Source organism: Tetranychus urticae, chromosome 2 (assembly GCF_039701765.1).
Source record: "Tetranychus urticae isolate SD_2017Ah chromosome 2, NJAU_TeUrti_SD_1.0, whole genome shotgun sequence".
Classification (NCBI taxonomy): Eukaryota; Metazoa; Arthropoda; class Arachnida; order Trombidiformes; family Tetranychidae; genus Tetranychus; species Tetranychus urticae.
This window is the reverse complement of record NC_142959.1, coordinates 27,242,225-27,264,327: the sequence shown is the minus strand read 5'-3', so window position 1 is coordinate 27,264,327 and position 22,103 is coordinate 27,242,225. Positions and strand designations below refer to the sequence as shown.

Below are 22,103 nucleotides of genomic sequence, written 5' to 3'. Positions count from 1 at the left end.
TCCATCCAATGCTCGATTCAGCCAAACTTAATATTCTGCATATTTATCGAGTTTGTTTATTTTCCCAGTCTGCTCATATTTCATTCAGTATCATACTGATTATTTTTCTAGGTTTGTTTTTGTTAGTTATCTTTTCCTAATGATTTGTTCTCAGATTATTTGTTCATTAGAGTTTTGGTTTCAGTAGTTTATTTGCCTTTTAAACATGAAAACTTGCCAAAGAGCTGAGTTCGCCGTCCTGCCAAACGATGTTACTCATTCAATTTTATGCCGATAAACAAAAAAAACACTGGTAATGATTTTTATGGGAGAAAAGATTGTTCAAATAATAGTAGCACAACACAAAATAAATAAAAAATAAATGAAAAACAATTTATAATTAATTAAAAAATGCTAAAAAATTAACCATTCTTGAACTTTGTTCAAATAACAACAGATGGCATTATCTGGTTGCAAACTGCAACTTGCATTTTTTTCTGGATGTGTGGATTTAAATTTCAATTTCATCAACTCGATTATCCAGGATTCAGAATTTTGATCATCTGGGTTAAATTAATAACCAAATCAACATATTAAGTGCAAGAAAATGGCACAATTCAGTCTCTGACATTTCTGTGATTTAATAATCTTTTTTCCTATTTAACCTGCAATCTTTTTCTTTCAACCTTTTTATCTCTTGTGTTTTTTGTAATGAGCTGTGCCTGTGAAATCCTTAGAATCATGTTGCTGCTTTTAATAATCAAATTGACACTATTAAAGTCCAGCTACGCTTTATATGAAGATCAAATTCACAAGTGGGATTGGAGACAGCAGTTCATTGGAATCGATGTAGACAGCTGTATGAGATCTAACAGTGAAACTAAAGATCTCATTTTCTGCACCACCGGTGAAACAAATGTTATCTCAGCTATCAATAGAAAAGGAGAAATAGCTTGGAGAAATATTCAAGAGGAACAAGGTCGACTAATTGGCTCCTCTTTGCATAAAACTGATGGTTTAATTACAGTTAGTCTATATAAAACGAAAAACGGGAGTAAAATTTTCATACGAAAATGGTCACAAGATGACTATGGTTTTTTAATCGCAGAAAATAGTCATTTCCTCCAAGGTAGCCAAAATTGTTTGGTGTCCATTGATGCATCTAAAAGTTTGGTCAATGTATTATGTGGTGAATCGGGTAGTCAACTTAAAAAATTCCAGTTCTTAGTGAATAAAGATCAGCCAAATGCTAAACCAGAGGAACAAGAATGGACAAATCTTGATGGAAGTCCAACAGATGTAAACCTTGAAAATGATTGTATATTTGTTGGAGTAGACAATCTTGTTTGCTTAACATCATTTTCTCTACACTATATCGCGCTGAGAGACTCGAGATGGTCCAATCAACCACTTCCAGAAGCCTTACCGGGCGATAAACGGTATGTTCTTGAAAGAATATTGAATCAAAATGGTGCTGATGTTGGTTACTTTGGCTTGAAAATTGTTCGAAACACGAAGGAGACTGAAAGATTTTACCTCTACAAAGTAGCTTCTGATGAAGATAAATCAGGTGGACTACAATGGCTAACAACATTCCCTAAAATTCAAAAGGTCTCAATTTTGACCAGCGCCAACGAGCCATCCCATCCTCAATTCTATGGTGTTAGTTCAACTAAAACTGGTATTGAAATTTCAAAATTTGGACTTGATTGGAAAGTAGAGAAATCTGTTTCGACAAATTTCGATTGTAAATCTCATGCAAACAGCTTGCATCGATTTTCAATTGTTCAATTTGGATCCGAGATTGAATTTATTGTGACATTCGATGACCAGCGGCTTGCTTCCTTTGATTCTAAAGGAAATATGAAATGGTCTCGCGAGGAAGGTCTTTCGTCTATTATATGGTCGCAATTCGTATCTTTACCCTATTTTTCAGCATCATCAGCTAAACATGATTTTCGATCACCAAATGATTTTCTATCCTTGTCTTCATTCAAGAATCGTATTTACTCACAATTTGTTTCCATCCAAGAGTATATCATATCATTATATGAATCATTTTTAACCTCTGAAAAGAAAACATTAGAAGCTGTTGACGAAGAATCAAGGGAAAAATCATTAGTCTCTGATGTTTTTGGTTTCCACAAATTACTTTTCATCGTCACCAAACGAGGTAAACTATTTGTTTTGGACAATGTTCGAAACGGAAAAATCATATGGACCCATTTTGATGCTAAATTGAAAGATGACATAATTGAAGAACAAAAAAGAATTGATTCCATCGAGATGGAACGTGGTAGAAAATGTGATAAAATTCCCGTAATCTCTGTATACCTGCAACGTCACAATCTTTTCACTCCAAAAGTGACCATAGTTTCACCGAAAGGCTACTTAATCTCATATAACCCATTAGAAGGCCGAGTAGAAGATAGTTTGGATTTGAACACTCGTATTAAATTGTCCATGTTGATGCATCATGCTGATGATCAAGGTATAAAAGGAATAATATTGATGAATGAAGCAGACAAAGTTACATTTTATCCAGAATCAACTAGAGAAACGTTTTTATCTCATAAAAATAATTACTACATGCTGGTCTCCAAGCAAACTAGTGAACAAATTTCAGGCTATTCATTGAGACATCTGCAACCAACTTCTCCAGGCTCTTCACATGAGGATATTGCTCAGCGAGTGTGGAGTTTAAGTTTACCCACCTTAATAGGATCATGTCTTCAAGTTGGCTGGAAAGAAGTTGATGAACACGTTCATAGTCAAGGTAAAGTGTTAGCTGATCGAGCTGTGCTTTACAAATATCTCAATCCCAATCTAGTGGCTCTTATCAACCGAGGTGAAGAATCAACTGATGAAGAATCTGGTAAAATTAATGTGGTCCAATTTTATCTACTCGATGCCATTACTGGTTCCATTTACTATTCCGTTGTGCATCGACGAGCTTCTGATCCTGTACATTTAGTTCATTCTGAAAACTTTATCATTTACTCTTTCTACAATGAGAAACAAAGAAGAATTGAGATAAGCTCATTGGAATTATTTGAAGGTAAAGAGATGCCTCCTCCACCGCCAGTTCGAACACCACCTAAGATAGTGGAACACTTGTCATTTATTTTCCCTACCGGTATCAGAGCAATGAGAGAAACACAAACAATTCGTGGAATTACTAATAAACATATTCTCATTGCACTTACTTCAGGAGGTATTCTTTCTCTACCCAAAATTTTCTTTGACCCACGACGAGCTTCATTTGCCACCTCAAAGTACGCTTCTTCAGCAGCAGCCATGGAGGAAGGTGGTGTCTATCTTCCGCCTTACATACCAGAATTACCTATTCCATCAGAGGGAATTATTAACTACAATCAATCGGTGGCTGATGTCAACCATATTTATGTCGGTGTTTCCTCACTCGAGTCAACTTGCCTTTTATTTATCACTGGTTTGGACATATATTATACTCGAGTTACTCCATCAAAAACATTCGACATACTTAAAGATGATTTTGATCATCTTTTAATAATAATTGTTCTCGCAGCTCTTTTGTTATTCTCTATAGCAACAAAATACCTGGCATCAAGAAAAACGCTCAATGCTGCCTGGAAATAGTGAAGTTGACTAGTATAACTTTCAAAATTTTCACCATTTAATTACAAAATATTGAAAAAACAACATAAATTAAAATATTCTGAATAGTCTTGAAAATTTGCCTGAAAACCAAATTGTAATAACTTAATTTAAACACTCGAACATCATTTGAACTATCCGAGTAAGACTGAAAATTTTTCAATAAACACGAAAGTGATTTTTTCATATAATCTCTGAACCAAAATTCATATAAATTTACAATCTTAAACCTTTTCTTCAAGTTTTTTAAACTGATTAAAATAGAAAAAATCAAACTAAAATTTATAATCTGGGTTAACGAACACTTGCATTACTAGTTAAACCATTTTCAGATTAGTAATGAATAGGCGGATTAAAATAGTCAAGTTAACCATCAGATGCCACATTGTTTTAAACTTTTGCTCGCGGCCTTTCAGTGAACATAAGCCGTTTAGGTCAACCACAATCTGTATAAAAGTCCAAGATTTTCGCGTTTTGTTATCATATGTATCTGTATTATTCATCAGTAAACTTCATTCGTGCCAGTTCAACCTTCTGGTAAGTTGTTCTTGTTTGATTGTTATGATTGATCTATTAACAATTTCTCTATTCTTTCACAGATCCTCAGTTCTTCATTTAAACAATCCAGTGAAATCATCTACCAGTGCAATACACAATGGAACAGTGCTTGACCATCACTTTGCTAGTTCATCCTCACACAGGACAAATAATCGCCGTAAACCAAGCTGTGCTTCCATATCCGGCACCATACGTGCCTTATGTACCATACGTTCAATACATACCCTACTACCGTGTTATGGGCGAAATTCCACACGAAGAATCAACAGAGGAAGAAGAAGAAGAAGAAGATGATAGTGACGATGAAGAAGATGAGGAAGAGATCGACTCCGAGCCAGAAGAACAATTCGAGTCAACTGTTGACTCAGTATATTCAACGTATAACTCAGAAGTATTTTCTGAATATTCATCTGTCGAAGAGTTATCTTCGCTTGAAGGTTCATTTGTAAGCTCTTATGAGAGCTCTTATTCGAGCTTTGAAAGCTCTTCCGAAGTTTCGTTTGATGGAACAGATAGTTCTTACGATGCCAGCGATGAAGCCGAAAATGAAGACTCTGATGAAGAAACTGAAGACGACGACGAGGAAGATGACGATGAAGACGATGAATACGACAATTATAGAGAACCAATCATGTATATAATATGTAAGAGATGTGGTGGATGCCGCAGCTTCTATTGAAAGTTCAACTCAAAAGGCCAAAAAAAGTGAAACCCGTGTGATTAGAGTAACAAAGATGAAAATATATATTGCAAAAAGCCAAATACTCTGTAGATTTATATATAAATAGCCCGACAATTTCTTGTATTTATTTTAAGCATTTGTAAACATTCAAAAATTTTTTAGTCCTTAAATAAAGATAAATTCACAATAATACGTTTCTTAAATTTCATTTAAAAAATCTGTTTATTAAAGGTTGTGAACAAATTTCTTGTGGTAAGATTTAACAAAATCTTGAAAAGCATTTGGTTGAACTGGGTGATCAAAACAACTTAGTTTTTTTGAACCCCTTTTCAATCTAGATAAAATTAGCAATCATGTTCAACTTGTCGGGTAAGTCATACATTAAAATTCGCAGCTTCCTTAACTTAATCTTCTCTTTTCCTTATCCTTTAAATCAGTACTACCATATAGCATTGTTATAAAAAATGCATTACAAAAATAAATCACATCCTTTTTTTCATTCAAGTCAATGAAAAAGTTAGAAAGACTTTTTCGAGGGAAGGTTCTTGTAACTAGCACCTTCAGCTGGTTTGAAAACATAAAAATCTACTGAAATCCTAGATTTTGTCATCATGTTATTGATTGTCGATTCAACCTTATTGGCACTAACTAGGGTTACGGTGCAACCACCAAAACCTCCACCAGTTATCCTTGACCCATAAACTCCCTCAGATTCAAGAGCAATTTCACAAAGCTCATCTATTTCAGGAACAGAAACTTTATAATCATCTCTTAAAGAGCAGTGACTCTGGGTCATTAAAGCTCCAAAGATAACGTAATCACTTTTTTTAAGAGCTTCTGAAGCACTCAAAGCTCTTTCAATCTCGGTTATTACATGCCTAGAATATTGATATTGTTCTAAGGGTAAAACTGTTTGACTCGTCTCTAATTCTTTCATTGAAACATCTCGTAAACTACTTTTACCCAACATCTGAGCTACTTGTTCACAATTTTTTCGTCTGGATGAATATTCACTTCCAGCTAGCTCGTGGCGAATATTTGAGTTGGCAACTAAAATGACTATATCATCTGAAACCAAAGGAACCAATTCAGTTGATAAAGACCGGCAGTCAATGAGTAAAGCGTGATCTTTTTTTCCCATAACAACCACGAATTGATCCATGATTCCACAAGGTACACCAGCAAAAGTATGTTCAGCATTCTGACAAAGCAAAGCTATTTCTTGTTTACTATAGCGAAATGGAATAGATAATATATTAGTACTTTCATAAAATGCAAAAATTCATAGCTACCTTATTCCAAGATCACTTCCACTCAGGCCTTGTAGGAAATTGAAGAAGGCAACTTCAAGAGCTGCTGAACTTGAAAGTCCGGCGCCAATAGGTATGGAACTCAAAATGAGAGCATCAAAAGGCTTTTTGATTCCTTTAAAAACAAATTAGACAGAAAATTGTAATGAGTGCAAAATGATTCCTCGTGAAAGATCTTACCTGGAAAAGTAGAGATAACTCCTTTGACGTAATTAGACCAAGACGGGGGTCCGATTGTCAAGCTGTCAAACTTTAATTCAACTCGTTTTGGACTTTCCAATTTGTTTGAAAGTGACTCAATCCGACATATTTGAAATGAGTTTGGAGCTCCAATGACAACAGTGTAAACTGGTATCGCCTGGTAAGAATTTTGGATAAAATGAAAACAAAGGAACATTTAGAGCATAAAGCAAAAATGCATATAAATACAGAACAATCAAAAAATTGTATCAAAAAGTCCATGAAAAATCGTTAACAAGTGATGACAAAATAAGAATAGGTTAGAAGATAGTACAAGTATTTTTCATTTTGGAAAAAGTTAAAAAATGAAAGAAATGTAAATAATGAAAGAAGTTATGTAAAAACTAACCATAGGAAGAACAAGTCCATCATTGTAATCAACATGATCACCAATCAGATTAACTCGACCAGGAGAGAATCCAACAACCGTAGCTTCAGCCTGGAAAATTTTCTCAAACTCTTCAATACCCTGTTTAATCAAATCATCAAGCGAAGGAACAACCTGAGCACCTGCAATCTGAACCATGATGAACAATACTCAAGTCAAATATACAAATATATAATGAAAATATACCAACAGTCAAATTGTAGATTAAAAATTGATGAGAAACATTTGCAAAATAAAACAATCACAATTGAAAAACAGCGTAAAGAATGGCTAAAACCAGATCGGATACAAAACAAAGCTCGCTTCAAGATTTTGCTGTAACCATTGGATACATTACTATGGATACATCCATTCTTTTCATGTCTTTCAAATGAAACTCATCATGAAAAAATTGATATAATTCAACGATATTGCAACTTCAACTGAACAAGTCAAGTCAGCATAGATACTAAGAGCATATCTCATCTAAAGAATGAAAAAAGGTGTGAAAAAAAACACTTTTATAAACGATTGGGAACAGGATTTATCGGTTAAATTTTAATCAGAATCATGATGATTGACCTCATGTGAACCGACGATAGCTCAGTTGGTAGAGCGGAGGACTGTAGATGTTCAATAGTGATCCTTAGGTCGCTGGTTCGACTCCGGCTCGTCGGAAACTTTTTGATCAAATGAATCATTTTTTTATTAGCGGGTGTACAATAAATTTATTCAAATGCAATAAAAAAGCGCTGATCACGAGAAGCAAAGTTAAATAACAATGGTGATTTTGATAAAGAGATGAGAGATGATAGAAAGCGAAAGAGATTTATAGAGAAACGAAAGTGAGAGAGAGAGAGTTTTAGGGTGAAAATGAAATGATAGAATTTTTTTTACAGATTTTGTTTCACCATCTTCATCAACCTTATGATTTCTTTGCTTTCCTTTGCAGTTATTATAGAAATTTTTTTAACGTGCGAAAAAATGTATTCTTTACTCATTGACTTGTTTCCTTCGAATGTAGATTTTTTATCTTTCCAATAACTTCCATGTTTGCTGAGACAAAAAAAAGAATCGTTCGAAGGGGATCTTCACAACGTAAGATTCACATTGATGGCCTTTCCATCAAAAAGACAAAAAATGCATCAAATAAATGCTTAATAACATAAATATTAGAAACCTTGAACGTTCAGCAGAATATAATTTATACATTTATCGGGTTATAATTTTGTAAGTTGCTTTATAACTTTTCTTCACGACAGATAACCATAAGTCATCATTAGACCTTAATTTAATCATCTAAATCAGTTTACAACGTTCTTGCTTTTCCGATGGCCGATCCAGATTCTTTGTTCTCGGTATTGATTGTTCAGATCTTTGAATTACTCTGCCAAATTTCAATATTAAATTTGCTTTAATCTGCTCTTTTCCGGTCATTTCTTTCCGTGATAACACCTAAGCACTGTGCGATTGTTCTTGACTCTTCACGACCTTCAACCATACAGAGCTCACTTAAATAAGGTTCTAAACTTTGCAAAAGCCTGTAAAACAAGAAAAAAAACAAAGATATGTTAATTTTGAAATTATAGTGATCAAAATAAATCCTTACAATCTGAGTTTAGATGAAACTTGAGCCAGATTTCTAAGGATTAATGCTGCTGTTAAACGTATGCTCGTTGATATTGGAGTCAAAGGTGTGATTGGCGGAGGCTTGGGAACTTCCTATGATGGAGAAAAATAAAGGTTCAACATTTAGTGATGTGATTTAATTGCATTTATTATGATTAAAATTGTATTTAATGAATCACATACCACGTAATTAATGGCATGTCTTCGGATGGCTAATAGGGCAGCATTAGAAGCGTAACCTGGGTGAGCTGGTGGCACAACTGGCGATGGTACGTTAACTCCGGACTCTCGACGAATAGCTGATTGCTGCAGGGCAGCAGCATTGCAATGAAAATCCTATTAAATGAAATAGAAACGAGTTAAGTCGTTTATCCAAATGGATTAGGTGAATAGAAAGACTTACATTAATATGAGTTAGCAATGATAATTTAGGTCTAGAAGATAAACAGCCAGGTCCTCTTCCCTCAGGGCCTCCCCATTTACAAGTCATTTTTTCTGATGAATTTCCATAAATATTGACATGCTCTTTATGTACATGCCAATAAACTTGAGATGGACGACTGAAAACTCTGAAATAAAAAAATAAAAGCATGAGAAATTTAACAGGTTAAAATTGGAAATTTCCAACACTTACTTTTTACACTCGTGCCATTCACAGTAGAATTGTAAGTTTTTATGATTAACTGTGGTGGATTTAACTGTCGATTTAGATTTTAAAGTTGTTCGTTGGACAGTAACTGAAGCATTTGTGCTTGCAGTTCCATTGACAGCATTAGGTGGATTTGTATTTGTTTCTGAATCAGTCATGGCTAATGATGATTTATTTGAATTCAAAGATGTTGAAACTTCTTTTCCTTGTTGAGCATTGGAAGAAGGTATTACACTTGTTCCATTTGTTTTGATTTTATTTGCCTGCTTATCCACAAGTAGTTCAGTTTTGATTTCTGTTTTCACAGGTGTTATACTAAGGGAATTGATACTATTGTTACTCTTTACTTTTTTATTGGTTTGAGGTTTATCATCTTCTTCGCTAGATCTTTTTGAGACCACTTTGGTTGCACAATCAACTTGCTTAATGTCATTAATTACTGTAAAGTCATTAGATATTTTGGAAGTTGATTTACTAACTTGTATCAAATTTGAGGATACTTCTCCATTACTTAGCTCATTTTTCGAGATTGTAGTTGATTTAATTTCTATTGGATCGATTTGAATAGGTTTTCCACTCAAAGTATTCTGAGCTGCAACTGATTCAGTGGTGAAAGGAGTTAATTTATTTGAGCTTGGAACAGTAGAAACTGTTGTAGCACTGTTCACAATATCAGAGCTATTCATCAATGACTGTGTCGTTGGCGGTTGTTGAATAACATTAGTTTGTTGCACCGGTCGAGTTTGGTTTAGCTGTTGTACTGTAACAGATTTTTGGAGATTATTTGCGACAGCTTGTGAAGTGACTTGTCCTCCAGATTGCTGTTGTTGGACATTCGGCACATTTTTGATGGGTAAAGAAGATTTTGTAGTAGTCAATATGTACACCTTATTAGATTGTGAACCAGACATACTAGTGATGGGAGTTGATGTTTGAGAAGAAGTATTTAATATCGGTGGATTGAAGGGGCTATTTGATGAAGAGGTGGTTACTGATGTGATGGTAGTTACACATGAATTTGTTACATTAGATTGATTGATAGTTCCAGCCATAGTAGAGAAATCAGGAAGTTTTCCTTTATCTAAAAGAACATTAAGCAAAGGCGATGATTTTACTGTATTAGATCTATTGGAAGCAGCATTAGTAATTTGATTAGGTGATCCTGATGGGTTTTCACTCACAATACCACTACCAAGAACAGCTTTTAATAAAATATCGTTTGAGTTAGATGAAACAGTTGATGGATTTACAATTGGAGCGGTGGTAGTAACAGTGGATACTGTTGAGACCTGTGTGCTGGATGCAATGGTTTGTGATGAATTGGCTGTTAAAGGTGCTTTGGTGGAGTTTGTTAAGACGGTAGAGATCGCGTTACGAGGTGCTGAATCTTTTTGATTAGCTATTGCAACTGGAACTGAGGCAACCCCATTGACTGTTGTGTTAGTTGGTTGAACAGCTCTCTGTTGAGTTAGAAACCCAGGAGGTAGGATTAAACGAACAGGAGTTCCCCCTGCAACTCCTTGAGGCATTCCAACAAGTCCAGTTTGCTGTTGATTACCAACTATAGTCCTAACTAATAAAAATTGCTGAGGTTGATTAGGCTGAAGAGTTTGCCCAGGTTGTGTCGGAGTTGTGAATAACACAGACCCAGTCTGTAAAGCTTGACCAGTTGTTATGCATGTTGTTTGAGGCTGTAAAATATTCGCAGTTGATGTCTGAGTTAAGGGATTAGCCGTAACAAAAACTTGTTGAGTATTAGCTGATGCCCCACTTGACACTGCTGGGATTAAAGGTGGTGCTGTATTGGCGATAGCTGGTGTAATTGTGACGCTTGTGGATAAAGATGTTGTGCTGTTTGCTATGCTGGTAGGAAGTGTTGTGCTTGTCACAATGATGCTATTTGAATTGTTTGATGTTGCTGATGATGATGAATTTGACGAGGATGAGTGTGAGGATGATGATGCTGGAGTTTGTGAAGGTGTGATTGAAGTAATGACCGATGTTGGTATAGAGCTACTGAGCGAACTAGAATCTTTAGATCTAGAATGAGACTGGGTAGAATTAGAGAAAGCTGTTTTGTTAGCGCTAGGCTGAAGATCAGTTGGATCAGGATCAGGTTCTTGTGGCTTTTGTTGTTGAGTAAAGGTACTGTTGAGATTGTTGATGGTACAAGGAATGATTGTTGTGGTTGTATCAGATTTACTTCCATTGCCATTGTTATTATTAGATGAGCTGGGAGAAGCAGAAGCCGGAGTAACTGTAACAGATCCAGTAGTAATGGAGGAAAAGGAGGCGCAAAGTGAGGGTGAAGAAGGTGATGATCCTAGGCCACTATTGGTTCTCAATTTGTTTGCCAAAAGATTTTTAATTAAAGTTGAAGTCGATGTCCCAGGATTTGGTACTGGAGGCAAAGATCCAGCTTTAGGAGGCGCACAAAGCTGAGCTTTGAGGATAGGAGATGATAGTCCGCCTGGCCCTTTAATAGGCCGACGAACAAGTCCATCGATTATTGGACCAGTCATGGTAATAGATGGAAAACACCTTTTTGTGAGGATCGCAAAATTTTGTGCTGGAATAACAACCTTACGTTCACATCGAATACATTCTCTAACGTAATCCTCATAAATTTCATTAAGCTTTAAAAGAGTACCCTGATTGGGTTTGGCTTCGAAAGTTGCTCGAAGCCAAGTTACAACATAAGTTTCATTGTCAACTGCTGATGTAACAAGAGTTGCAGTTGTGGTAGACTTTTGATTTGGTGTCTTAGGCAATTCCACGGGTTTAGGCCTTTCATCAACTATCTTGATTCGCGCTAGAGCACTCTTGGAGAAAAATTGCGAAGCTTCACAATTGAGGAGCATCACAAGTATTTCTGCGAAAAGAATAAAAAATGTTTAATCAGAGATTATAAAGATAAGAGAGTATAAGATTTATGAAATGAAATGCGGGAACTTACTTATGAGATATTTACTATCTTCGACTAACAGTTTGGGATACGATTCCGAGAGAGCAAGAAGTAAATCAAGTGATGAAATTACTATGCTTACATCATGTTGACAGGTTAATAACTCTGTTAATCTTTGGATGAACTGAAGGGAAGAAAAGAAAAATATAAAGTTGCATGAGAAACAATTGAAAAAAATAAAAAAGTGTTTTAACTTACTTCACTATCAAAAAGTTGTGTTGCTATATATTCATTGGGCTCATCGTTATACCTTGAAACTACTTTACATATAATTTCGAGACTTCGATTTATATGATTTATGTCATTAGAAGAGATTATCTTATTAACACAATATCTATTAATTAAATCTAAAAATGTCAAATATTGCGGGTTAACGCTATTAATGGCGATATGCGATGAAATATTAGAGATGATATCTAAACCAAGGTTTTGGTAATATTGATCTTTGCACGAGATTAACAGAACTAGGAATTTCAAGAGATTGAGAGTAGCAAAATGGTATGAGTAGCCGCTGGTGCTTGATTCATCATTAATATTAGGTATAGGACTTTCAGCGATGTTGAATGAAAGATTTCTTATTATTTCTGAGACATTTTTTATCAAATTATAGATTCTTTGATGGTTCCTTGGTTCGTGTTTTTTAACGTCCACTAAATAGTCAAGATCTTCACAGAAGTCATCATCATCTTCGGTTCTCATGTAAGAATCACCATTTTCATCACACGAAGAACCAAAAACTAGATTCATAACTCTTATATCTTGACGTAACCCAGACCAGAACCTTTGAAGACAATTACATTTTTGTTGATTATTTGGATCCTCATCTTTGACACGGATGTTGCAGAAAACTCTACCATCACCAATTTGCTTCACCAAATCACTATTTTCATCATCACAACAACAAGAGTATGATTCAACACAATCAATCAGAATATCAATAAATTTGAAATCTGATATCCAAGTTGATTCCTTAGAATTGGCTAGAATTGTTGATACACGAAGACCAAAGTCAATCTCATTTCTGAGACCACTCATCAAACTACAATAGAGCTTGTTCAATGGATTAATTGGAGGTAATTGTACCTTAGTGATGATCTTTTCCATAAATTCTCCATGCATATCTTCACCGGACGGTTCTTGGGAATCATGGGAGACAAAATTTGAATGGTCAATACGAGATCCTTTGTATCTACCTTCTTCATTTTGTTTTCTCATACGCTTAACGAAGCCTTCTAAAAGTGTTTCCTTTGGTGTACGACTCCTTAATGAATCATATCCAGACATTTTTGTTTCAATAACTAAAGTTGACAAATGATTAGAGGGAAAACAAATGTCAAATAAGAAAGAGTAAGCAGAAAAAACACGAAAAGTGAGACAGAAAAAAATAAATAACAAAAACAAGCAAAAAAGGATTAAAAAGAGGAAGAGTAAGAAAAAAAAGAATAAGACAGAAATGGTTATCAAGAAGAGGGTTCAAATGTAAAAGGGTTGCCAAAAAAGCTGTTACTCAAATTAATCCACTTACCGATAACAGAATATAACCCAAGTCAACTTGTGAATGATGACTGGTAATTAAAGTTGACGATAAAAATGAAAAACAATTGAATTAATTCAATAAACAATTCAACTTTACACCATTACTCCATTACTATAAATTTCTCTTTCTATCTTTCTCTCCCTCTACAACTAAAATCAGTCTTTCTATTCTCTTTCCCTCTTTTCAACAAAAGACGAAAACCAAAACCACATTTTGTTTAGTGAGATACAGATGGCATTACAAAAGACTGCGCCTTTTTTAAACTGCCGATAGCTTTAATTATTTCTTAATTATTCACAATAAAATGTCATAATGAAATAATAAAATTTTCTTATCTTTTATAGTAAAATAATCAATTGTTTTCAAACTTACAGATACCAAACAATCTTAATAGTTAACTGATTCAATTGAAGAGATTATATTAAATGGTGCTGTTTAATGTGGTGACGACCCCTAATATGAAGGAAACCGGAAGCAGCCATTCAGCACTATGTAGCAGCATTTTTGTTGAAAATGAATGTTTGATAGTAATTTTTCTAAGTTTTTACTCTGATTAATTGATTATCTAAATTTATCTTTGTTTGGACCTTGTTTCACTCTTGTTTTATTATGCCAGTTTACTTCCAGCGACTCGAGAATGCTCTTAAAAGAGCCAACGGTGAGTATTTATTTTTTAAATGGTTCAATATTTCCATTTCCCCTTTGTACCGGAACATTTCCATTCTCAATATTGATCGCTGTTTATCGTATCCCATGTTTGTTTTACAGAGTTTATTGATGTCGGTAAGAAGACACGTGCACTGGAAATTCTTTGTGATGTTTTGCGTTCACGTAAACATCGGGCCTGGAAAAAGGAACATGAGGATATCATGATGAAGTACCTTGAGCTCTGCGTTGAATTACGCATGAGTTTCGTGGCTAAAGAAGGAATTTACCAATACAAGATTATATGTCAACAAGCATATATCAAGTCTTTCGAAGATACTGTTAGGAAATATTTACAGATGGCTGAAGCTGAGGCTGAAGCCGCTCGTGAAAAGTCTCACTCCACTGGAGTTGATGATGTTGATGATTTGGACGACTTGCAAACACCGGAATCTCTTTTAATGGGTACAGTCAGCTCTGAGGATAGTCAAGATCGGACAGATCGTGTTATTTTATTACCATGGGTCAGGTTTTTATGGGAATCATATCGACATTGTTTAGATATCTTAAGGAATAATCCAAGAACTGAACGCTTATACCATGATATAGCTCACAAGGCTTTCCAATTCTGTATTAAATTTAATCGAAAAGCTGAATTTCGAAAGCTTAGTGAAAACCTACATCTTCACCTTGATTTACTCAAAAAACAACAACAAATGATCAACATTAATCAAGTTTCCCATCAACAACAAAACTTCATAAATCTTAACAATCCTGACAGTCAAGCCATGCACCTAGAAACACGCCTTGTTCAACTTGATTCTGCCATTCAAATGGAACTCTGGCAGGAAGCTTACAGAGCAACAGATGATATCAAGAAGTTTGGCTTAATGAACTTATCTAAGAAGCTTCCAAAGCCGCAACTTATGGCCAATTATTATCAAAAATTAGCTCTTGTATTTTGGAAAGCTAACTGTCCTCTTTTCCATGCTGCTGCCCTTTTCAAACTTTTCACACTGACTAAAGAATTACGTAAAAATATTACTCCAGAGGATGTACAAAAAATGGCCTCTCGTGTTGTTTGTGCCACTCTTTCTATACCTATACCTCCAACTCGTCCCGAGATTGATAAACTTGTTGACACTGAAGAAAATGTGATTGAAAATCATCAGCGTAATCTTGCTTCGCTTTTGGGTTTAACCTCTGCCCCTACACGATCATCTTTGATCAAAGATCTTAAAAGAATGGGAGTATTACAGCACGCTTTTCCAACTCTACAGAGTCTATATCAATGGTTGGAAGTTGAATTTCATCCATTGCTCTTATCAAAAAGAGTCGAGGAGTGTATAAAATTCATAGAATCTTGTGAAATCAGTGGTGATCTCAGTCAGTATACTACTGCTCTTAAGGACGTTACTATTATTCGACTGTTGAAAGAGATAAGCCAAGTTTATGAAAGTATTGAATATTCTCGCCTTATCGAGCTGTGTCCTGCTATCGATAAAATTCATCTAGAACATATGATTGTGTCTGCTGCGCGTCGTAATGATCTGCAAGTTCGTATTGATCATCGTGGTGAATGCTTCTACTTTGGTACTGAATTAAGAGCTTCTCATGGCGAAGAAATCATTGAAGGGCCTCATCTCCAGAGTATGCCAAGTGAACAACTCCGCCAGCAGTTAGTTACCATGTATTCAGTTCTTCAGAAAGCTCGAGCGATGATGGAACCTGATAAGTTGAAGCAACAAAAGACCGAAGTAAAACGACGAATGATGGCTACTTATGAAGCTAATAAGAAGGCTGATCATAAGGCTATCTTGGAGCGTCATGATTACATTGAAAGGAGAAAAGTTGAACTGGAACAAATCGGTATTGAACGGGAAAAGAAGGAAAAAGAGCTTTTAGAAGAAAAACAACGAGAGTTGAGATTAGCAGAAGAAGAAAGATTAGCCAAGGAAGCCGAAGAACGACAGCGTCAAATGAAACTGAAAGAAGATCTTGAATTGAAAAAGAGAATGGCTCTTGATCAATTGGAAAGAATGAAAACAACTGACCCTAAACTCCTCGAAGGTCTTAACGAAGACGAATTAGGTAAATTGAAAATTGAAGACATTAAAAGTCGACAAATGAAACAATTAGAAAAGGAGCGAATTGACCAGATAACTCGTCAAAGAAACTATGAACGAAAAATTGATCACTTCGAACGAGCTAAGAGACAAGAAGAAATTCCATTATTGCTTCAAGCATACGATGAATGGCGTAAAAGAGATGAAGAAGAATGGATTGAAATGGAAAACGAAAGAATCGCTGCTTTACATGCTGAAAGGGGACAAGCAATTCAACACAAAGAAAGATTAAATCGAATGCAAGATGATCGTGATTCATTCGTCAATCAAGTACGAGACCGTCGTCATAAGTCTTACGTTGAACAATATAGTGAATGGAAGAAACAATTCGATGAAGCTAAGGTCGTTAAATTAGCTGAACGAAAAGAAAAACGAAAGGTCGAGCGTAGAGAAACCTATTACAGGGAAAAGAAAGAAGCTGAAGAGAAGCGTAAAGCTGAAATTGAAAGAAAACGCAAAGAAGAAGAGCGCAAGAAAAAAGAAGAAGAAGATAAAGAAAAGAATAAAAGACTCGAAGAGATCGCTAAAAAGCAACAAGCCAAGGAAAAAGAAATTGAAGAAAGAATGGCACGAGAAAGGGCACAGGAAAGAGAATTGGCTCGAGAAAAAGATGCACCTAGAAAAGAAGAGAAAGTTATCGAACGTAAGCCACCTCCACCATCTGAAGGAGACTCTGTCGATAACTGGAGAGGAGGCTCTGACAGTCGTGAACCGTCTCGATTTTCACACCCTAGTGAGTCTAAAGAACGAACTAGGTATGTTGGCCGTAGTTCTAAAGATTCGTATGCTCCTCGTGACTCTGGCAGGGACAGGGACAGAGACAGGGAAAGGGACAGAGGGACGGAACAGGAGGATCTTGGTGGTTGGAGAAGAGCTAGAAATGATGACTCTTCGAAAGGATTTGACAAACGACGTCAATTTGAAGATCGACCTCGTCCATCTCCACTATACTCCAGACGTCAAGAACAGGAAAAAGAACCTGATGATGCTGGAGATTCTCGTTCTAAATCATATAAATCCGCTAGACCCACCTGGAGACAGGATAGAGATGAAGGTGATCGTGACAAAGAACGTCCTAGAATTAATTTAAAGAGCGATAAACCAAGTCCTCGACCTGCTCCTAAAAAATAATTTACTTTATTGAAAAACAAGAAAAAATTATTATTATTAAGGATATCAAATGAAATGATAGATTGGTATTGATTTCAAACTTATTCAGTTTTTTGTATAATATAAAAATTAATTGCACTTTATTTACCGTGTTTACCAATTTTTTCATAAAAAACGCGGATCGTGATTTCAAAAACACAATCTTTCAGTCGAACAGAATATCAAGCAGAGTTAGTCGCAATGTTCCAATGTTATGGCTATAGTAAACAGTTCTTAGCGAAGTTTTGAAATTTATGGTTGAGAGTTAGAAAATTTTTCCAAACCACATAAATAGACTTTTAATGATAAAAATTAAATTAACTTGAGCGATTGCTGATTTATACATGAAAGATTGATATTTAATATATCAAAATAACTGGATTTATTCATGGAAATGTTTCTTTCCTTTATAATAAAGAACTTAAAGAAAATAATGATTTGGTATAATTTGTTTATCATCCAATTCGCGTTAGTACAGATTATATGATTTCTGCAGACCAAGAAGCTCTTTCAATTCCCTTCGATTTAACAATGACCAAAAAGGATTTAAAATTATTTACAAAACGAATAGTAATCTTTTGTCTCAGTAGCGCTGCAACTCTAATATTGTTACACAACTTTCATTTTGAACTTATATCCAATAGCACAAGCGAGTTTCGAAAATTTATGGATAAGTGAAATTAAGTTGAGGCTGTAAACGACGATTCACAATATTGAAGGCAATCGTTACAAGGATTTGGTCAAACTAAGAATTATGGTAATATAACAGCATAGTTATACACAAGACGACGATGTTGATTGAATTCCATATCAAAAGAAGTCTAAATTTAGGGTCTAAGTCGCCTAATAAAAGAAAAGAAAAAAAATTATTATAATTAAAATTGCAATCGATAGGAGATAATTGATGAGAAAAAATGAAATTCATGTCATACTATTAGTTTGAATCTTTTTATTCTCGGTCCTATGCTGATGAGCTAAAAAAGGCCTAAAATATTAACAGTATAGCAATTACAGTAGTCAGAAATTGTATAAGCCAAACACAATTTCTTGTTAATGCTTCAGATTTAGATGACACAGACTAGTTTCAGACTGAAACGAATCAAGTAATTTAAGATGTGTCTGAAGTAACAAAGAATAAAAACATTCAACAAATATCAAACAATGAAAATCGCAAATCCATATACGTATCTATGATTACATAAAGCCGCATATGGAAGAAAGAATAAAATGACAGAATTTATACCTAATCTATACCAGTAAATCAAGACAGCATGAGATCCAGTGATAGAGAAGACAATTAACAAGGCAGCTGTATTGATGAAACTAAGCTTGAAAAACAATGTACCAGTTAGCACGATAATCAATAATACACAGGCTGCTGATAATCCAATTGAAATGATCCTGTCCTGTGGAGATGAAAGAATTAAGAAAGTCAGAAATATTGATACCATAGACAATAATTATTAAAAAAATAAATAACCTTTTGACTCGTGCTATCACCAAACAAAGGTAGTCGTTCATTACTCCCCTGGCTGCCATGTGAAAATATGGGATCAGCTTCAGATACTCGAGGTACCCGTGGAGCCGATATGTCAGGAATACTCATCTGAATTAATCACTAAACTGGTCACAATAAACAAATAAAAAGTCTTGAAGATGACAGACAAAAATTGAGAATTAATACAACAGATTTAAAAAAACTTGACGATGAAAAGTTGAAACACGCAACTTGTAGTTTAAAAATTCTGTGTCATCAGCTGATATTATGTTAGGGGTGTGTGATAATTACACCCAGTAATTTTTTTTGTCATTTTATCTATTAATCCATTGTAATTAGCTTATTATTTAAAATATTATTAACGATATCGTACTATTGTTCAGTTACTAACCTAACGATTGAAAATGAATCAGAGTGAAAATAGCATCTTATCAGTGATAAGTTATCACTCGATCTGAATCACAAAAATCTCAATAAAGCTGCTGCCATCTCTTAAAAAATGTGTCGCATTTCAAATCGCGTTTTTCATTGTTTGTTTCAAATTTCACTTAATTTCTGACTAAATTTCATGAAATGAGCACAAATTTTACTTCTTTGTGTCAAAACCGTCGCACTTAGCCATGCAAAATTACCAGCTAACACCATGATGTACTGTATATCCAATAAAACATGAAATCATTGCAATTACCTAATACTGTTGCATTCAAACAACTTGGCTTCATGAACAGTTTGAATTTTCAGTAAAAACTCATTCTTTCAATAGTTTTGATGTAATTAGATTTTTGAGTTATTAAATTTAAATTTTGGAAGTTTATTGATGATTCGGTCGATCTGTAATGATTGTTTGCGATTTTTTTCATGCATTATGAGAGTTGATTGGCTTTTTAAATAATGTTTCTTAATTATATGAACATGTTACTAAAATATCAAGTGATCAACAGTTGATCTTTAACTCCAAAGTGCACGAAAGGTTAATTAATGTTTAAGTCATGTTCCGGTTTCTCCAACTTGTAAAATAGACCGAACAAAGAGTCTCTCTGTTTTCACTGTCTGCCTACTCCTCTTTCTCCTTTCAGCTTTCTTGTCGCTTTCTGCTTTTGCTTATGGTTTTTATTTTCTCATTCGTGAAAAAATGATAGCTAAATATTAATTAATATTCGTTATTTTTTTTATGTTTACTTGAACATCGTTTTCATTAATTATATTTTTGTGAACCAAATATGGAAAAATTGGTTGAACAATTTGAACAATTAAAGGTTACAACATCTTCCCGATGTGTTGATGATGACCCTTCCATCAAAGAGTTGATTGAGACCTACTCAAAGGTTTGTTTTTTTTAGATTTTTTATTTTATATCTAATCTAAATAATATATTTTTCCTTATTTTGTTTCAGGCTGTACTTGATTGTACATTCTTCCATGAGAACTACTTAACTGAGAACAATTTTTGCCTTGAATCAACAGAGGAAGACATTGCTACCACATTAAGCCTTCTTAATGCAATTGTGTCTCTTTGTGCATCAGTAGATAGCTCAACAGTAGCTAATACATCATCCTCATCCTCATCTTCTTCATCTTCTTCAGATAGCAGTGACTTCGGTAGGAATGTCCTTCCTATGTCATCATCTTTCCAAGGAAAAACATCTTCAGGTGATCCTTATAGAAGCGTTGTTAATGTTTTAGGAATTGAGTTTGGTGAATGTGTACTTTGGAGGCAAGGATCACTACTGTATGCTTTCTGTTCTGCCAAACTCTCATCTGATCCAACATGGGTTAGCAGTCGTCAAATGACTTTACTAAAACATTTAAAAGATGGTATAAATTATTTTCACTTGATGCTAAGCCTTCGTCGTAATTTATTATCTAATTTGGATGAAATAGATGCTTCATACATTCGTAACCTCCATGCACCCCGACAACTTGCCAACGCTTTTAACCACCATCAATACCAAGACAACATTGCATATGTTAGTGCTAAAGATTTAAACCCTAGCAATATGAATGAGTTGGGTAAACTGTTGGGACAGAAAGAACAAATAGTTGGAGCTTTAGGACAAGAACTCGACGAGTTGCAACAAGTTTTAGACCAACAAGAGGTATCGACCATTATTCATTTTTATATCCTTTACTTCACCATACTTTACACCATTATATCGTATTTTCTCTCTCTTTACAGCTTCTAAATATAGAGGCGCGACGTGAGATCCAACAAAAAATGTTAAGCAATCCAGAATGCCGTGATGATCTCGAGCGAGCATTGGATGAAATTGATGCCAACCAACAAAAAGTTAAAGTTCAACAAGAGGCAAATGTCGAGAAAAAAGGCCAAATTGAGAATTGTCTTCGTCAATTGCGGAAACAACAAGATGAACTTAACAAACAGTCAATTGTATCCAATCCCTTCACAAGTGGAACAAGTAGTAGTGATATGTCGATGTCAGATGGAACAAATGTCAATACCTTTGATTTAATTGACATGGGAGTTTTAAGTGATACTCATATGCTCGCTATGATGTACTGTGGTGATATGGCTTTCTGGTTTTGTAAATATTCGCGAGACTGGAGTCTAATAGATCATTCAGGAGAGATATTCGGAGAAATCCGTCGAATCGGAATCTCATATCTCAAAATTTATATCAAAGCAGTGGAAAAAGTTCTCAAGTTTTCTGGTTGGAACTGTGATAGAGCTAAAGAGCTTCTAAACCATTTTAATGATCTTTAATATTACACGAAAGAATACTTCCGATTTCCAGGAAGTAAAAGATAAACGGATAAAGTGAAAACAAAAAATGAATCGTAAATGAAAATTTATGATTTTGAGCGATTTATCTTTTTATCGAACTTGTTTTGTTTTTTATTTTCAACTAATATTTAATTTGACTGCATACTCTTTTCCACTAACAGTACCAGAGTAACAGAGTATTACTTGAAGCACTATAAATCTTATTGTAAATTAGAATTGACATTTTCTATCCACAAGATAGAATAAGATTTTTTTTCTTTCGTACGATCTTGTGCTTTATAAAAAAGTAATCCTTCAAAATTTGCTTCTCAATCTCAACCCACCCAATAATACATTTGAATTGAATAATTTAACTTTATTTTGAATCAATTCTTGTAATTTTAAAATATC

At 34.7% G+C, this 22,103-nt stretch overlaps 6 protein-coding genes and 1 non-coding gene across 7 annotated transcripts; 4 read left to right on the top strand and 3 right to left on the bottom strand.

Annotated features, from left to right (window-relative positions):
- Nucleotides 1-448: 448 nt before the first annotated feature.
- On the top strand, nt 449-3,806 carry EMC1 (ER membrane protein complex subunit 1). Its single transcript, XM_015927386.2, has one exon. The coding sequence runs from the start codon at nt 691-693 to the stop codon at nt 3,595-3,597; it is 2,907 nt and encodes a 968-aa protein (XP_015782872.1). The 5' UTR covers nt 449-690; the 3' UTR covers nt 3,598-3,806.
- Nucleotides 3,807-4,021: 215 nt separating this feature from the next.
- LOC107360815 (uncharacterized) lies at nt 4,022-5,039 on the top strand. Its single transcript, XM_015927539.3, has 2 exons — nt 4,022-4,152; nt 4,215-5,039. Exon 2 carries the CDS (start codon nt 4,271-4,273, stop codon nt 4,850-4,852), a length of 582 nt encoding a protein of 193 aa, XP_015783025.1. The 5' UTR covers nt 4,022-4,152; nt 4,215-4,270; the 3' UTR covers nt 4,853-5,039.
- A 19-nt stretch (nt 5,040-5,058) lies between these two features.
- Nucleotides 5,059-7,050, bottom strand: LOC107360814 (galactokinase). The gene is made up of 4 exons (XM_015927538.3): nt 6,755-7,050; nt 6,346-6,523; nt 6,148-6,280; nt 5,059-6,084 (listed from the first exon to the last, which is right to left on the bottom strand). The coding sequence occupies exons 1-4, from the start codon at nt 6,929-6,931 to the stop codon at nt 5,373-5,375; spliced, it is 1,200 nt and encodes a 399-aa protein (XP_015783024.1). The 5' UTR covers nt 6,932-7,050; the 3' UTR covers nt 5,059-5,372.
- A 314-nt stretch (nt 7,051-7,364) lies between these two features.
- Nucleotides 7,365-7,450, top strand: TRNAY-GUA (transfer RNA tyrosine (anticodon GUA)). The gene is given in 2 exon segments: nt 7,365-7,401; nt 7,415-7,450. It is a non-coding gene; the product is annotated as a tRNA-Tyr (tRNA).
- Nucleotides 7,451-7,472: 22 nt separating this feature from the next.
- Nucleotides 7,473-13,709, bottom strand: LOC107360437 (uncharacterized). Its single transcript, XM_015927095.3, has 8 exons — nt 13,541-13,709; nt 12,214-13,313; nt 12,007-12,139; nt 9,036-11,922; nt 8,805-8,970; nt 8,585-8,737; nt 8,382-8,494; nt 7,473-8,313 (listed from the first exon to the last, which is right to left on the bottom strand). Exons 2-8 carry the CDS (start codon nt 13,297-13,299, stop codon nt 8,187-8,189), a joined length of 4,665 nt encoding a protein of 1,554 aa, XP_015782581.2. The 5' UTR covers nt 13,300-13,313; nt 13,541-13,709; the 3' UTR covers nt 7,473-8,186.
- A 353-nt stretch (nt 13,710-14,062) lies between these two features.
- eIF3a (eukaryotic translation initiation factor 3 subunit a) lies at nt 14,063-21,811 on the top strand. The gene is made up of 4 exons (XM_015927096.2): nt 14,063-14,210; nt 14,321-17,451; nt 20,365-21,066; nt 21,147-21,811. Exons 1-4 carry the CDS (start codon nt 14,162-14,164, stop codon nt 21,690-21,692), a joined length of 4,428 nt encoding a protein of 1,475 aa, XP_015782582.2. The 5' UTR covers nt 14,063-14,161; the 3' UTR covers nt 21,693-21,811.
- Nucleotides 17,746-19,209, bottom strand: LOC107360439 (transmembrane protein 243). The gene is made up of 3 exons (XM_015927097.3): nt 18,953-19,209; nt 18,716-18,878; nt 17,746-18,315 (listed from the first exon to the last, which is right to left on the bottom strand). Exons 1-3 carry the CDS (start codon nt 19,076-19,078, stop codon nt 18,218-18,220), a joined length of 387 nt encoding a protein of 128 aa, XP_015782583.1. The 5' UTR covers nt 19,079-19,209; the 3' UTR covers nt 17,746-18,217.
- Nucleotides 21,812-22,103: the final 292 nt, after the last annotated feature.